The following is a 17905-nucleotide window of genomic DNA, read 5'->3' as shown; positions in this document are numbered from 1 at the left end:
ACTAGGTTGTGAACTTCAGGTAAATACCAAGCACCAAGCCTCTGCATTCCTAGGCAGGCAGTCTGTCACTCCCTATGGCCTTGGACGAATATGACAGACCTTGGGTAAATGACTAACCACCAACTACCTCACTGGAGATCTGCCCAACTAGCAACTTGGGTACAACTAGTTCCCTTCATTTTGAAGCCAAGGCCTGAAAAACTACCTTCACAATGTCTCAACTTTGAACAGCAGCTCAGCTCTCTGATTTTGGAAAGAAATGCTCGATTTGCAGATATCCTCGAGCCTGCCCATTTTGCTTTGTCCCATCTGTCAACTTTTTGGAAGGTTTTGTCCAAAGAGACTGCTGCTTACGAGCCTGCAAACAACCACAAGGCAATTCAGACAAGAGCATAAGAAGCTTCCTAACATGAAGTTATGTCGCATGGATACAACCATAGAACATGGGATATGGCTGGGATATGGCTACTTCCGGTAGATTTTTCCTCTAACATGTATGGGAACATGGAGTGGGACCAAAACTGAATCATCAACATGACAGGTATGAACAACAGTCATGGAGAGATTGAAAATTAAGTACTCACTAAACTGCAAAAGAAAAGAAAATTAATGAAGAAATAAGGTTAAACTTACCAATGATTCGTTCTGGTTTCTCAAGACTTTGATGGTACCCCCTCTCCCATCTGCTCCAATTGCAATCAACTGTCCCATGGCATCAGGATCTTTTGGTACTGTTTGGCCTTGCCTGCACCATTTTCCCATTGGTCTGCTTGCAATTTTAGATCCAAGAAGCACGCCAGGAAAACATTGCTCAACTGTAAATCAAATGGTAACTAACTGTGAATATTTCTGAAAAGACGCTCGTGAATACATTATCCACCTGCAAACCAAAGAAGTGATAGCAAATGTTTCTACAAAGCAGGCACAAATGCTAAAACTCTTTGCCATAGAAGGCTTGAATTTAATGTGGAATTTGCTATTATTTGAGTGTATAAACTTGGTCTTAGAGAAATCACCTGAGCGTGTAATAGATTTATAATGGGATGTTGCTTTTTCTTTCACAATTGGGATGAAATTATCATCATCTAAATTAATCAATAAACTTGTATCATCTTGATTATCTGATCTACTATGATTTCCATCATCCTTACAACTTAGATCCAGTGATGCAACAAGCATATGCTTTCTGTCCTCAATGATCCCTTCCAATGCGTCCATGCTAATAGTTGGTTCAATTGCTGCCAACTGTTCAGAATCTTTAGATTTCTTAGAGTACCGCAATTCCATCCATCCTTTTGGATCGGTCCTTGATTTTCCTAGCCTGACCGGAGAATGACCAACTGTATCCATGTCAGTTTGGAAGTCAACTTCTTCCATGTCAACCTCGATTATCTCTCTTTTCAAAGCCTTCTCACTGCAAGAATTTTTATTTGTGGGAACACCACTGTTTGCATTGATATCAAATGAATGATTTGGCAACAAACCATTCAGACTGGAAGATTTTGGAATTTTGGGAAGATAGCCATTTGCGTTGATATCAAATGAAAGATTTGGCAACAAACCAGTGCAATGTGAGTCTGAACTAACGTTACGCAAGAAACCAGTATAACATGAGTCTGGACTAACATCAGCAGATTCCCTTTTTACTTTTGACTTGCAGCTGTCTAAGTCACTAGAGCTAAGTTTGACACCATATTCATCAATTCCTTCTGCACGAACTCTCTTAGATGCCTTCAGCTTTAAGGCCCTCAATACCTCATTATCTCCATCTTCAACAGCTATCTCCACTTCTTTCAATCTTTCCTGATACAGTTGATAAAAACATGCAGATCTTCATTAAGGCAGGGGAAAATAAGAGCATAAACACATTAAGTGATCACAGGGAGACCATACCTTTAATTTTTCTATCTTTATCACAGCCTTGGCAAGCTTTTTTTGAGAAATTTGCCCTTCTCTCCCTAAAAGGTTGCACTGGGCCATCAATTCTTTATAACTCCTTTGAAAACCCATTTGAAATGAAGGTTAGATGAACTAAATATATGCTAGATTATCAACTTATCAAAAATTTAAACTCACATAGAAATCAATGAAGGGAGCATAAAGGGAAAGCTATTGATATATAAAGTTGCTAATAACCATGCAAAGTTGGACACTTCTGGATGAAAATGTTAAAATATATGTATCAATACATACATACATATATATATGTGTGTGTATGTATGTATGTATTTCTTCAAATACACCATAATACCCAATAGGGGTATTATGGTCATTTCACACAGTACCCGATAGGGGTACTTGTGTTTTTTCTTTTTTTATATTTATTTTATTTTTCATTTTCTTTCTTTTCTTTCTTTTTTAACAACTTAAGGGGCCCCACCATAGAGTCATTGGGGCCCCAAACGGTCACAATTGTGACCGTTGGGGGCTCCCAACGACTCCATGGGAGCCCCCTTTTGGCTCTCCTTTTGAGGCCATATGGCCTCCCTTCCTCTCATTTCTCTTTGTATAAATAGGGGTGAACCCCTTTGTATTTTCTTCATGCTTAAGAGCTCTCTTTCTCTCTATTTCTCAATAAAGAGGCTTTTATATTTTTGCCTTTCTCAAGGCTTGTGTATGTGTTGTCCGTTAGTGGACTTGGCTATTGTCTATTTTGGTTGTCCATTGTAGGACATTACAAGTGCTTATAGCACTCTTTATATTTTCGCATATCTCATTACATGGTATCAGAGTCATCTGATTCTTCCAAGGTAAAATCTTGTCTCTCTCTCCACTTCTTTTACATATTCTCCTGTTGAAGCAATGGAGACCAAGATCAACCTATCATTCAAGCTCAATAAAAAAAATTACATGATGTGGGCATCCGCAATGGAAAATAATCTCAAAGGAAAGCAACTTTGGGGTTATGTAATGGGGATCATTCCGGAACCTCAACTTAAGCTCACAAAGATGGAAGGAGGTCAAGAAAAAGCTTTTGAAAGAGATGCTCGCATCAAAGCAATAGAAGACCATCAACGTCAAGTAGAAGATTGGGAAAGCAACCATACAAAAACCCTAGCATGGTTTATGAATAATGTTGAACTTAAGGTATGTGCAAATATTGTTAAATTTCGCCGAGCCAATGAAGTTTAGTTTTTCAAGAAGGGTATGTATACCAAAAAAAAATCTTGCAAGAGCCTATTTCTTGCAAGAGAAAGTTAGAACTACAAAACAAAGGGATATGAGCATCCAAGATTACTATAGTGCTCTAAACCCTTTGTGAGATGAATTGGCTCTTTTAGAGCCTAAATGGCTGGCTATGGAGGATGTTGAGCTTAGAGAAAAACAAATGGAACAAGATAGATTGTTTCATTTTTTATTTGGGCTTCGTCCAGAATTTGAACAAGTGAGATCCTCATTCCTTCATAGATCCACTCTTCCTCCATTAGAGGATGTCATTGCCGAAATTACTCAAGAAGAGACTCGGCATGGCATGAGTAAAAGCATGGATAATGTTCTTGCCATATCTAAATCCGGCAATCATGCTAAAACATACAAGCCACCTCATTTTTGGAAAACAAGGGAATGGTGGAAGGAAGATGATTATATGTCATCATTGTTATGAGCCAGAACATATCAAACCCGCATGCCCAAAATTAAATGAAACTTTCAAGCCTAAGGTGGCTTCCGTTAAGGAATCCTCCATTAAAGAAGATGAAGGCAAAAACGGGGATCTTAAAGACACTCTTGGTCAAATATCCATGGCTCTCCAACAAATCTTAAAGACTACTTGCTTCACCTCTGGTGCCGCCATTGCCTCTTCATCACCTCCCGGTACGTATTCTTGAATTTTAGATTCTGGAACTTCTTTTCACATGACTCCCCATGAAAATGCTTTAACTAACGTATGCACCAATTCAAAAACATCTTGTGTCTCTACGGCCGATGGAACCTTTCTCAAAACAAATGACATTGGAACTCTAGATCCAAAAAAAATCCAAAACTTTTTTGTTCCAAAAGTAAGAATAGTTCCTAAACTAAATCTCAACCTTTTTTCTATTTCCCAAATTGTCGACCATGGATGTGAAATATCTTTCTCATCTCAAGGGTGCTTTGTGCAAGATCTTCAGTCCGGGAAGCGGATTGGACAAGGCCATAGAAAGGGAGATCTTTACTACATGGATCACTTGACACTCCCTACAAAATCTTTTTGTACTTATGTTCAAGATAAAAGTATTGAAACTTGGCATAAAAGACTTGGACATCCAAGTTATTCTAAAATGTATCTTTTTTTCTTTTGGAAACAAGTTTTGTAAAGAAAGAGATATAAATTATAAAGATTGTATTTTTTGGAAAAATGAAGTCTATTCCATTTCCTACAAGAACCTTTATTTTAACTAGACATTTTGAATTGGTGCATTCCGATGTGTAGGGACCATCTTCGGTTCTATCTAAAGGTGGTTATTCATATTATGTGACTTTTATTGATGATTATACTAGATATGTGTTGATTTATTTTCTTAACCTTAAATCGAAAGTCTTTACCTTTTTTAAAGAATTTTGTGCAAAAATTCAAAATCAATTTCAAAGCCACATATCCATTCTTAGATCCGACTCCGGAGGAGAATACCTATCAAATGAATTTCAAACATATTTAAAATTGTTGAGAATAGGTGGTTTTAAGTAGAGTTATTTTACATTAAGATGTTTTTTGTAATTTAGTTCTTTATAATAGGGCTCTATTGTAATTAGGTCTTTAAGCCTCTCTCTATTTAACATAGAGAGAGGCCCTAATATCGATGAAGGTTCTGAGGTTTTTCTTTGCAGCCGTCTCTCTCTCTCTCTCTCTCTCTCTCTCTCTTCTCTCTCTCTCTCTAGGGCCCAGTTCATCTTCTACATGGTATCAAAGCCATATCGACCGTGGGAGCGTGATCGACTGTGACGTGGGAGCATGATCAACCGTGACGAGGGAGCGTGATCGAGTCTGATCAAGGCTCGATCGATCGTGGAGGCCATCGTGATCGTGATTCAATACCTAATCAGATCGTGATCAAGGCCACCAGATCTGTCAACAGATCCAATGAGTAAAAGAAATAAATACCTAATCAGGTCAGCGATGTAAAATGTTTTTTTTTTATCTGTTGACAGATCTGATCACGCTGCTGGTCGTGGATGCTTGCTGTGAGTTCGCAGCTTCTTGTTTTTATCGTTTCATGACTACCTACTGTCTCGGTGGTATTTCCTGCCATCAGTTTCGTGGCTACCTGTTGGGAGTTGATTGCTGTTGGTATAGTGTGCACTGAACATGTCGTGAGATATTGATATAGTTGTTGTTGGGAGTCTGATTACTGTTGGTGATTCTACATATGGTTGGGGCCCTGTTTTGTGTATCTTGATATCGTGGCTGTGGGGAGTTTGATTGGTGTTGGTACTATTTGCACTGAAAATGTCGTGATTTCAGGTCGTGACTTCCTGCTTATTTTTTTTTACAGCAATCCAACTCTTAGTGGTGTTGCTCGTGAGAAAAAAATGAATGACTTATTGTCAAACTGTATATGTCTGGGGAGCTGCCCCTGTTATGAAAAAAAATATTGTTGCATATGCAGAAGTCGTGTTAGCTGTGATTCACTGAAGTGCTGAATTATCTTTTTGTTTGTGGGCTGCTGCTCACTACTGTAGTGGGGTTTTTTTTTGTTGTTCGTGAGTGAACAACTGCTGGTTGGAATATCAGTTGGCGTGTGGGTGTAACACGCGGGGTTTTTTTGTTTAGTGTGGAGACTGTCCAGTTTTTTTTTAACCTGCAGTATGGTTGAAACTTTGAAAGGTGATTCAAAATTGGAACATATTGGAGAATATAAGGCATTTGCCAATCCCTTTTTGTACGGCTCGTCTGTAAGGTTAAATGAAACTAACTATGACAGGTGGTCCAGAACATTTATGATGTCGGTATCTGGACATCGTAGAAAATATATCTTGTTGGAAGATGGACCCACTGAAAAGGTGGGAAAATATGTTACCTGGGATGAAGATAATGACATAGTCATGTCGTGGATTATGAATAGTGTCGAACCCCATATTGCAGATGGTTTAATTTATTATAATACAGCCAAACAGATGTGGAACAATCTTCGAGATATATACTCACAAGAAACTAATGTGAGTCGTATCCTACAAGTCGAACAGGAAATATACAATTTACAAAAGGGAGATCAAACCTTGGCCCAGTACTATGCCTCCGTAAAAGCTGCTTTTGAAAGACTTAATGCTCACAGACCTCTCTGTTGTTCGAAACAAAAGGATCATCAAGAACAAACTATGGTTGCTAGGTTTCTTACAGGTTTATCTTCAGAATTTTCTGTTGCAAAAGTCCAAATGTTGACTGGTTCAGATGTACCTACTCTTGCTGAGGCATATAACCGTCTAAGCAGACTTGCTATATCTCTTCCACATTCTCAGCCTGTGACTCAGTCTTCTGCCTTAGTTGTCTCATCTGGTTATGGACGTGGAAATCTTCAGAACATCAGAGGACGAGGTCGCGGCCGAGGTGTGGGAGGCAGAGGAAAGCTTCAATGTACATTCTGTGGAAAATCTGGACATTTAGAAGATCGTTGCTGGGATAAGCATGGCTGACCAACCTCATCTTCATCAAAGTCATATGCTCCTAAAGCTAATACTACTTCTCTCGAGGCAACAAAGGCACAAGACAATATTTCTACAAGTGACAGTAGTATAACCCTCAGTCGTGCTGAATATGATGAATTGATAGCTCTTCGTCCTTTGAGCTCTACCTCTCCTGTTGCTGGTGTTGCCTATTCAACCGGAAATCTTCTTCATCCGACTGACCGTAAGTGGATTATTGATTCTGGTGCATCCAGACATTTGTGTGGAAATTCACTTGTTTTTTCAGATCTAAAGGATATTAAGGCTCAGCTTGGAGTCTCATTAGCCGATGGGAGTACCTCCCCGGTTGTTGGTCAGGGAAATATTTCTATATCCTCCTCATTACAGTTGAAAAATGCTCTTCATGCTCCAAAATTTCCTCAAAGTTTACTTTCTGTGAGTTGTCTTGTAAAAGAACAAAACTGTAGAGTAATATTTGATCCAATGGGTTGTCATTTTCAGGATTTGCTGACGGGGAAGAAGATTGGTGGAGGCTATGAAGAAAATGGAATCTACTACTTACATCATCCAATGGGTATTGTTCATGCTGCAGTGGACCATTCATTTAGTCCTGTTCAGTGGCATCGTCGTCTTGGTCATTCTTCACTGTCAAAGCTTCGTTCGGTCTTTCCTCAGATTCCCTCCACCACATCATTTCAGTGTGAAGCATGTCAGCTGGGCAAGCATCATCGAAGTTCGTTTCCTTCGAGTCAGAGTCAGTCTAGTAATAAAGTCTTTGAACTTCTTCATGCAGATGTATGGGGTCCTAGTAATATTCCTACTAGGACTCAGTGTCGATACTATCTAGTTATTGTTGATGATTTCTCTAAGTTATCATGGGTGTTTTTAATAAAGGAACGATCTGATGTTCCAAATATTATCAAATCTTTAATTCTTGAAATAAAAACTCAGTTTGAATCGAGTGTCAAGATTGTTCGCACTGATAATGCTCTCGAGTTTAAATCAAAAAGTCTGTTACAATTTTACCATGATAGTGGCATCCAACCCCAAACTTCCTATGCCTATTCATCTCAACAAAATGGGGTGGCTGAGCGAAAACATCATCACCTACTTGATATTGCCAGGACCATTATGATCCAATCAAATGTTCCTGCGTTATACTGGGGAGATGCAATTACAACAGCTTGCTATCTGATCAACCGCATGCCTTCCTCTTCTGTGGGTGATCAAATTCCAATTCATATCCTAAAACCAAATACCCCTCTCTTCTCCCTCTCGCCCAAAGTGTTTGGATGTGTTTGTTTTGTACACAAACTTGGCCCTGACCGTGATAAATTAGCTGCTCAAGCTACAAAGTGCATATTTATAGGTTATCCCAAAAATCAAAAGGGATATCGATGTTATGATCCTACTTCTCGCCGAGAGTATGTCAGTGCGGATGTGTCTTTCTTGGAATCCACTCCATATTACTCTAATACTGGTTCCCCGCTGCAGGCTGATCCAGCTGAGTCTTGTCCATTACCTATACCTCCTTTTCCCTTGGAATCCGTGCCCTCATTCCCGAACCACACTTCATCCTCTTCCAGATTTCATAATCCTCCATTGGTATATGTGCGTAGAGATCCACCTCCGCAAGTGCCTCCATCTTCTTCTTCCCCTGAGGTAAGTTCTACTGACAATAATGATCTTCATGATGATGATAACAGGCCGATTGCTCTATGAAAGGGGACACGACAATGTACTTTATATCCCATGTCTCTTTTTGTCTCCGAAGCCAAAATTGGAAATCAGATGAAATCTTTTATTTCAGCTTTATCTGCTGAAGTTATTCCTCTGAACTATCAGCAGGCCGAGCTTCATACTCGCTGGAAGAGGGCTATGCAAGAAGAAATGGATGCCTTAATATCTCAGCATACTTGGGATCTAGTTGATTCCCCTGCAGATGCTGACATTGTTGGATGCGAATGGGTATATACGATAAAGTACAAATCTGATGGTTCAATTGAACGGTACAAGGCCAGATTAGTAGCAAAAGGGTATACTCAGACATATGGTATTGATTTCTTTGAAACTTTTTCTCCTGTTGCACGAATGGGTACCATTCGTCTTGTTCTCTAAGTAGTTGTGCAACATGGTTGGAGCCTGTCCCAATTAGATGTGAAAAATGCATTTCTATATGGGGACCTATCTGAAACTGTTTACATGCAACAACCTCCAGGATTCGAGGTTGAGGGGGAGTGTCAGAAGGTGTGTAGATTGAAAAAGGCAATTTATGGCTTGAAACAAAGTCCTCGTGCATAGTTTCAGAAGTTGTTTGAAGTAATGTCAGGTTTTGGCTTTAATAGGTCAGCAGCAGATCATACACTATTCATAAAGAAAACTAGCTATGGCATAGTTGTTATGGTGGTATATGTGGATGACATCATTCTTACAGGTGATGATGTGAAAGCTATTGAAGCCACAAAGGCTCATCTTCAAAAACACTTTGTTACAAAAGACCTTGGTTCACTCAGGTATTTTCTGGGTATAGAAGTTGCCAGGAGCCGTGAAATGATGGTTTTGTCTCAACGGAAGTATGTTCTTGACTTATTAAAGGAAACAGGAATGTTGGGAGTTAAACCAGCAAATATTCTCATGGACCATAAAGTTCAGTTGTTTGAAGAAGGGTCAAAACTGGTTGATAGCAAAAGCTATCGCTCCCTAGTTGGAAAACTACTGTATGTAACTGTGACCAGGCCGGATATTGCTTTAGCACTGAGTAAAGTCAGCCAGTTTATGGACAAACCAACTGAGGTACACTGGAATGCAGCTATTATGATTCTCAGATATCTAAAATCTTCTCCTGGAAAGAGGTTATTGTTCAAGAAAGGTGGAACTCTGGATATAGTGGCCTATTCTGATGCGGACTATGCAGGATCTGTAGTAGATAGAAAATCTACCACAGGATTTTGTGTGTTCCTGGGAGACAACTTGATCTCTTGGAGAAGTAAGAAGCAAAATGTGGTTTCTAGGTCGAGTGCAGAATCAGAATATCGGGCTATGGCCCAAACAACTGTTGAATTGATGTGGGTTCGTACTGTTCTTGATCTCCAGGTGAAGGTTTCCTCTCCCATGACCATGATGTGTGATAACAAAGCTGCAACATATATAGCGAACAATCCTGTATTTCATGAGAGAACAAAGCACATTGAGGTTGATTGCCACTATGTAAGGGATATGGTTCAAGCGGGTCATATCACTACCCAATATCTAAAGTCGGAAGACCAAGTTGCAGATATGTTAACGAAACCTCTTGCCAGACCAAATTTTTCAAAATGTTGTGACAAGCTGAGCATGATCGATATTTATGCTCCAGCTTGAGGGGGAGTGTTGAGAATAGGTGGTTTTAAGTAGAGTTATTTTACATTAAGATGCTTTTTGTAATGTAGTTCTTTATAATAGGGTTGTATTGTAATTAGGTCTTTAAGCCTCTCTCTATTTAACATAGAGAGAGGCCCTAATATCGATGAAGGTTCTGAGGTTTTTCTTTGCAGCTCTCTCTCTCTCTCTCTCTCTCTCTCTCTCTTCTCTCTCTTCTCTCTCTCTAGGGCACAGTTCATCTTCTACAAAAACAACATGGCATTTGTCATCAAAGATCATGTCCAAGAACTCCACAACAAAACGGTCTAGCAGAAAGAAAACATAGGCATATCCTAGAAACCACTAGATCATTACTTATTTCTAAAAATATTCCTAAAAAAATTTAGGCCAAAGTCGTGTTAACCTCCACTTAATCAATCGAATGTCATCCTCAAAATTAAATAATATCTCTTCTTATGAAAAGCTTTTTAAAATCTCACTCGATTTCAATCGTCTTCGTATTTTTGGATGTAAATGTTTTGTTCTTTTACATAAAAGAGATAAATTATCACCAAAGGCAATTGAATGTGTATTCTTGGGATATGGTGAAAATCAAAAGGGCTATAGATGTTTTGATTATAAAAACAATAAGTTATACGTCTCAAAAGATGTGACATTTTTAGAAGATGAGAACGGATTTAAAATATTAGACAAACAAAATGAAATTGAATATATGTTTTTAAATGATCTTTTAGAAGATACAAATGATGAATCTTTAAGTCATTCGGAAATATTAGAAAACACATAATAGTGAAGACGCACATGATATTGAAATGTCACCAACCAAAGGTGACAATCTACAAGTTTACACCCGACATGAGCAAGAGAAACCTATTAGTGCTCTAGAAAAATTCTTACGACTTAATGAACCTCTAGAAGAAACTTCCCTTAGGCGCTCCTCTAGAGAATCAATTTCACCTAATAGGTTTGTTTCATATGAATCTCTCTCATCAAATTATAGAGCTTGTCTAATAGCCTTACATTCATATTATGAGTCTTCTCATTATAATCAAGCGAAAAATATATCACATTGTATTGAAGCAATGAGGGTAGAACTAGATGCCTTAAAGAAGGTTAAAACTTGGGAATTAGTTCAACTTCCTCCAAATAAAAAAGCTATTGAATGTCGTTGGGTTTACAAAGTAAAGACAAAAAGTGATGGTTCCTTAGAATGATATAAAGCAAGATTAGTGGTTAAGGGATACTCACAAGAATACGGTATCGATTATGAGGAGACTTTTGCTCCTGTTGCTCGAATGACTAGTGTTTGAACCCTAATTGTTGTGACATCATTTAAGAAATGACCTATATTTCAACTAGATGTTAAAAATGTCTTTCTTAACGGTCAACTAAATGAAGAAGTATATATGGACCCTCCGTCGGGAATTACTCTTGAACAAGGTCAAACCCTTAAATTATTAAAAGTTTTATATAGTCTTAAACAAGCCCCTAAGGCTTGTTATGATAGATTTAGTGCTATCATGATTAAGTTGGGATTCCATTCTTGTTATACTGACACTGCTCTCTTTGTTAAAAGTGAAGGTAATAGTATTGTTATTCTTTTACTTTATGTTGATGATATGATCATCACAAGCAATGATGAAAGTGGTATTATTAATGTTAAAAATATGTTAAAAGATAACTTTGATATGTCTGATTTAGGTTTTCTCAGATATTTTTTTGTCAATGAAGTTGCATACTCTCCTTGAGGGTATATATTATGACAGATAAAGCTTGCTGCAGATATATGTTCCAAATCTAGAATTTATGATGCCAAAAAGGTAGAGACTCCAAAGGTTATCAACGCTAAACTACGATTGGAGGATGGGGTTCTACTGGATGATCCTACACCCTACAGACAACTCATTGGATCTATCACCTATCTGACCATCACCAGGCCAGACATCGCTCACGTTGTTCACTCTGCCAGCCAATTTCAGCATGCTCCTACAACTGTGCATATGAGTGTTGTGCTTCAGATTATTCGCTATATCAAAAACACTCTAACTAAAGGGTTATTTCTATCCTCAATCTCTTCATTAAATTTGTTTGCTTATACTGATGCTGACTGGAGAGGAAACCCAAATGATAGAATCTCAACTACTAGTTTATGTGTCTTTTTAGGAGATTCGTTAATTGCTTGGAGATGCAAGAAACAGCAGAAAGTCTCTTTATCGTCTACTGAGGCTGGATACCGAGTTATGGCAACTACTACAATGGAACTTGTATGGCTTCAAAGTCTTCTTCAAGATATGGGAGTTGAAATTTCTGGTGCCTCGAAGCTTTGTTGTGACAACAAAAGTGTCATCTACATTGCCAGCAATCACACCTTCCATGAGTGGACCAAACATATAGAAATAAATTGTCACTATGTTCGTGATGAGTATCTCCGTGAGACAGTTACACTGTCATACGTCACATCCGAATATCAACTCTCAGACTTTTTAACTAAAGCACTTCCTGCTCCTCGCTTCTTATTTCTCCTTGGCAAACTTTTGGTCATCTCCCCATAAAGTTTGAGGGGGGTGTTAAAATATATGTATCAATATCAATACATATATATATAATGTGTGTATTTCTTTAAATACACCATAATACATGATAGGGGTATTATGGTCATTTCATAGAGTACCCGATAGGAGTACTTGTTTTCTTCTTTTTTATTTTTTGTATTCATTTTATTTTTTACTTTTTTTATTTTCTTCTATGTCACATGGGTGCGGGTGCGGGGATGCGGCACTTCCAAAAAACCCAGGTGCGGGGGTGCGGTAGGGGCAAAAATATAAAAAAAAATTACAGGAACAGGGTGGGGGGCTCGGCCCCTTCCCTGCCGAAAATGGGGAGGGGCTAAGCCCCTCCCCTGCCGAAAACAAAGGGAGCAGGGGGGGCTCAGCCCCTCCCCTGCAGACCTAACAAGAGAGCGAGAGGGGGGGCTCAGCCCCTCCCCTGCAGACCCAACAAGAGAGCGAGAGGGGGGGCTCGGCCCCTCCCCTGCCGAAAACAAAGGGAGCAGGGGGGGCTCAACCCCTCCCCTGCCGACCCAACAAGAGAGCGAGTGGGGGGGCTCGGCCCCTCCCCTGCAGACCCAACAAGAGAGCGAGAGGGGGGGGGGGGGGGGGGGGGCTCGACACCTCCCTTGCCGAAATCAGAGGGAGCAGGGGGGGCTCGACCCCTCCCCAGCCGAACCACCTTTAGAGCGAGAGGGCGTAGGGGGGCTCGGCCCCTCCCCTGTCGACCCAACAAGAGAAAGAGAGGGTGCAGAGGGGGGCTCGACCCCTCCCCTGCCGACACAAGCAGAGAGCGAGAGGGACGTACCTACGACGAGGGAGAGGAGGAGCTTAGGAGGTGGCGTCAGGAGGAGAGGGCTCGAGCTGAGCTACGCGGGAGAGGAGAGGAGTGATTTGGGCAAAAAAAAATTGCCCTAATCACTCCTTTTCATCAGGTTTTTTTAACGTTCGAAATGTGGACGAAAATGACCCTGGGTGCATTGACCACACCCACGTCGCGTCGCGTCGCGTCGATGCGGGTGCAGCACCTGCTTTGCCGAGTCCCTATTACTCAGATTTTCTTTCTTTTTTAGCCACTTAAGGGGCCCCACTATAGAGTCGTTGGGGGCCCTAACGATCACAATTGTGACCGTTGGGGCCCCCAACGACTCCATGGGAGCCCCTTTTGGCTCTCCTTTTGAGGCCATATAGCCTCCCTTCCTCTCATTTCTCTTTGTATAAATAGGGGTGAACCCCTTTGTATTTTCTTCATGCTTGAGAGCTCTCTCTCTCTTTGGCACTTTCAAAAAACTTGGGTGCGGGGGTGCGGCAAATATATATATATATATATATATATATATATATATATATATATATATAATTTGTGCAGGGGAGGAGTCGAGCCCCCTCCCTGCGCTCCCTATTGGCAGGGGAGGGGCCAAGCCCCTCCCTGCGCTCTCTGTGTGCAGGGGAGGGGCTGAGCCCCCTCTCTGTCCTCCCTCTTTGTGAAGGGGAGGGGTTGACCCCCCTCTATGCACTCTCTTTTGAGAGGGAAGGGGTAGTGCTCCTCTTTGCGCTCTTTGTGTGCAGGGGAGGCACCGAGCCCCTTCCCTGTCCTCCCTCTTTGTGCAGGGGAGGGGTCGAGCCCCCTCCCTGGCTCCCTGTTGGCAGGGGAGGGGTCGAGCCCCTCCCTGCGCTCCTTGTTGTCAGGGGAGGGGCAGAACCCCCTACCTACGCCCTCTTTATGCAGGGGAGGGGTCGAGCCCCTCCCTGCGCTCCTTGTTGTCAGGGGAGGGGCCGAACCCCCTACCTGCGCCCTCTTTATGCAGGGAAAGGGTCGAAGAGGAGAGGAGGAGAGCAGAGGGAGTCAGAGAGGAGAGAGTGTACCTGAGGAGGAGAGCAGAGAGCGTACTTGAGGAGGAGAGCAGAGGCGGAGCGGCCGCGACAGCGTCGGGATTCGACGGAGGCTTTAGGAAGGGAGGATTAGGGCAAAAAAAATCGCCCTAATCCTCCCTCAACATCAAAGTTCATCGGGCGTAAAAAAAACGGAAAAAAAATAAAGTCTAAAAATTAGACACAAATGACCCTGGGTGCATTGACCGCACCCAGGGTCGGGTTGACCGCACATGCGTCGCGTCCGAGTCCCTATGACATAGCTTTTATATTTTTGCCTTTCTGAAGGCTTGTGTATGTGTTGTCCCTTAGTGGACTTGGCTATTGTCTCTTTTGGTTGTCCATTGTAGGACATTACAAGTGCTTATAGCACTCTTTATATTTCTGCATATCTCATTACAAAGAAGACCAACTGAAAACCAATCCTTCAGACTTTGGTTGTTTTAAGTGCTAGGCATGGCCTAGGCAATGTGTCTTGCCCAGACTTGCCCATATCTTAGCCCCAAGGCCTCGTTCTTGTTCAACTACAATTTACTTAAAAGGAAAAATAAAACTTTATAAGAAAATGTTCCATGGTTTCCACCAATTTATAAGTTCCATGATAATACAATAATAGGTTCAGGTACATGCAAGAAACAAGCGTACAACCAATCATGTATCATTTATTAACATGACAAAATCTGTTGAATACGCAAAGCAATGCTTGTATGTGTAGAAAACCAATATACACAATTTATTGTGACAAAGCTATAATCTATTAGCTTATTCATATCAAATTGTCAGCGTCAAACAAAATTTGTAGAGAAACAATTATAAATGATCAACATAGAATAAGGGAAGGACAAAAAACATTTGGTGTTTGAATCCTATAGGGTTAAGAATTACATGAATTCTTCACTCAGAAATGTCTAGGTTCAATATTTATGATTTCGCAGTTACGGCCACATTTTTTGTGGTTGTCAGTGTATTGAGACATTAATGCAATAATATCATGATAAATATACTCTGGCAAAGTGGCAATGCATTTCAACTATGTTGCAATACTATGTCACTTTTTATTTAAAAAATTGAAAATACAATAATTCAAACTATCATGAAATTTGATGACTACAAGTTACAGCACGACCAAATGTTCTAATGGCCCTGTTTACCGATTTGCTACATCTCTAGGATTGTATCAAAATGGCATTCAGATCTGATGAGGTTACAGTTTACACCAGTCTATTCTGCAAGTAAATTATGCACCTGCGTACGGATGAGACTCATTATTATATGTGAATATTGGCTAAGTTCTAAGATATGTTTGCAGCTGGCTGAGTCCCATATTTTCATCATTTCTGACAATTTATCACCTTGTCAGAGATGAAAAGGCATTTGTTACTGATTGTTGGATTAGAGTATACCAGGAATAGTTTGAGGTTTCATCCTACTCTGACTGACATTCGGAAATGGGAGCGTGATGCAAATTCTGAAAAAGAAACCAATCACGGTGCAACATTCAAATACAACTGGCATGTGGGACAATTCTAATTTTCTAAACCATGATGCTCTTTTTAAAAATTAAGGTTCTCCCACACTATTTAAATTACATGGCTTTGGTTGGAATGTGAGGCCACCCATTGTTTGCATGGCATATGCTAATCAACATTGGTCAATGATAATTATATTTCAAATGCTAGAGCACAGTTCTGAGTGGTGAATCATAAAGATGGAGATTTTAGCAACATTTCACTAATGTGTGTAAATGATAATGAATAAAGCAAGGCTATTATGATGGAGTTTCTCTCTTGTGATGAGTATCATGGCCAAGCAAACCAATTCCCAAATCAACCAATACTACCCAAACAGTTTTACAGGTTTGTGATTTCAATAAGCCATCTTTAATTGGATAAAGGATGATGCAGTGCATCATAGCATCAAAGAAAGCAATCATGCTATATAAAAGACACGCAATTATAAGCAATAATGTCTTCTCTGTGAAATGCTTACTTGTTCCGAAGGATTAAAGACTTTGTCAAGGTATCAATAACATCCTTGCTATTGTTTGCATGACCAACAGATCTTAATCTAATTATCTCTTCTTCATCTAGTTCCAAATTAGATACCCTGGATCGATAAGAAAAACAAAAAACACAATTATGTCATCAAAACAAACCTACATTGTACTGTTTCCATGCCATTGAACGACAAAAGATTTATTACAATTTGTGTGCAGCAAGCTCTTTTGCTAGAGCTAAACTCCTCTCCTGTAATTTGGAACACTCCCCATTCGACTGGACTAGCTCCTGTTGCATAAAACTATAAATGGTTACACTTAATTGCACGCTGTAACACATTCTTCTTTAAACGACAAAACGATCCAGCATATATTCGTCTATGTAGCACAAAACTGTCACCTCTGTCTTTCTTTTGAGCAGCTGCTGTAGTGCAGCTTTCTCCTTTATAGCTTCCACCTTCAGAGCTTCTTCTTTTACAGCCCGGTCTTTGGAGATAGAAAGCTGCAATACAATTAATCGTTCCGATATTTGTTCACATTCGCAATAGTGAATGAAAACAAGCACACGCGCAGAATAGATCAAATCACAAACTCCTAATTACCAATTATCGCTAAAACCCCATGTGCCCACATTCAAAATCATGTCTTTCACATCGGATAGTCGAAAAAAATCAGTAAGAATACCTCTGCCGTCAATTCCTTCAGACGCTGCTGCTGCTGCCCAAATGCCTGATTCACCGCAGTGAGCTGCCCCCCCAATTTCACCAACTCCCCCCGCAACGCCTGCAATCGAAAACCATAGCAAAATAAAACGTCATGCAAAATTTTAGGAGGACGGTATCGACGAATCGATCGAATCATACCACGACATTATCTTGGGAGGGATCGAAAAAGGGTGATTTCTCAGCTGCCTGGGTGGGTTCGCCGACCGACTGGAAATAGAGGCGATTGACGCTCTTCTGAGAGCACTGCTGCTTGCACACCGGGCATGTGTTCTTCTTTCCCGCCGGACAGTACTCGAACCATTGCTGCAAGCTTAGACCCGGAAACGGGGGATTAGAACGTAGGGGAGATTGCAGAAACCGTGAGATTGAACGGGGATGATGGAGCGGAATGCAATGGATGGTAGTGGGGAGTGGTGGAAGAGTACCAGAGCTCGTGGAATACGTGACCGCAAATGCAGATGGATTGAAGGTCTTCGATGACGGGCCTGAGTTCCTCAAAGCATATGGCGCAGATGGTCTTCGCGAATGCGTTGCTCGCCTTCGGATCATCTGGTTCCATCGTCTAGAGAAAGAGAGAGATGCTACTCGAAGAAGAACCAAAGTGCAATCTTAAACGAGGAATTCCATGGGTTTATTGTCAGCAAGAAGAGAGAGAGAGAGAGAGAGAGAGAGAGAGAGTTCTCGGTATTCTTTGAGACGGCGCGTGCTTTCAAACAAAAAAATGGAGGCAATGAATCGCGGGAAAAGTTGGGCTCGAAGGAAATCTTTCTTCGTTCCCAACTCGGACGGACGGTGGAGATGCTTCT

General features: G+C 40.7%; 1 protein-coding gene across 1 annotated transcript; it reads right to left on the bottom strand.

Annotated features, from left to right (window-relative positions):
- Positions 1–235: 235 nt before the first annotated feature.
- Positions 236–17658, bottom strand: LOC149832864 (uncharacterized). The gene is made up of 11 exons (XM_090013321.1): positions 17525–17658; positions 17238–17409; positions 17059–17157; positions 16775–16876; positions 16581–16663; positions 16368–16484; positions 1894–1996; positions 1017–1803; positions 634–815; positions 493–588; positions 236–358 (listed from the first exon to the last, which is right to left on the bottom strand). The coding sequence occupies exons 1-11, from the start codon at positions 17656–17658 to the stop codon at positions 236–238; spliced, it is 1998 nt and encodes a 665-aa protein (XP_089869447.1).
- Between the last annotated feature and the right edge of the window lie 247 nt (positions 17659–17905).

The sequence above is a fragment of the Nuphar pumila genome, chromosome 7 (genome assembly GCF_984573655.1).
Source record: "Nuphar pumila chromosome 7, dmNupPumi1.hap1.1, whole genome shotgun sequence".
Classification (NCBI taxonomy): domain Eukaryota; kingdom Viridiplantae; phylum Streptophyta; class Magnoliopsida; order Nymphaeales; family Nymphaeaceae; genus Nuphar; species Nuphar pumila.
The sequence above is the reverse complement of the archived record's forward strand: the minus strand, read 5'-3'. Positions and strand labels throughout refer to the sequence as shown.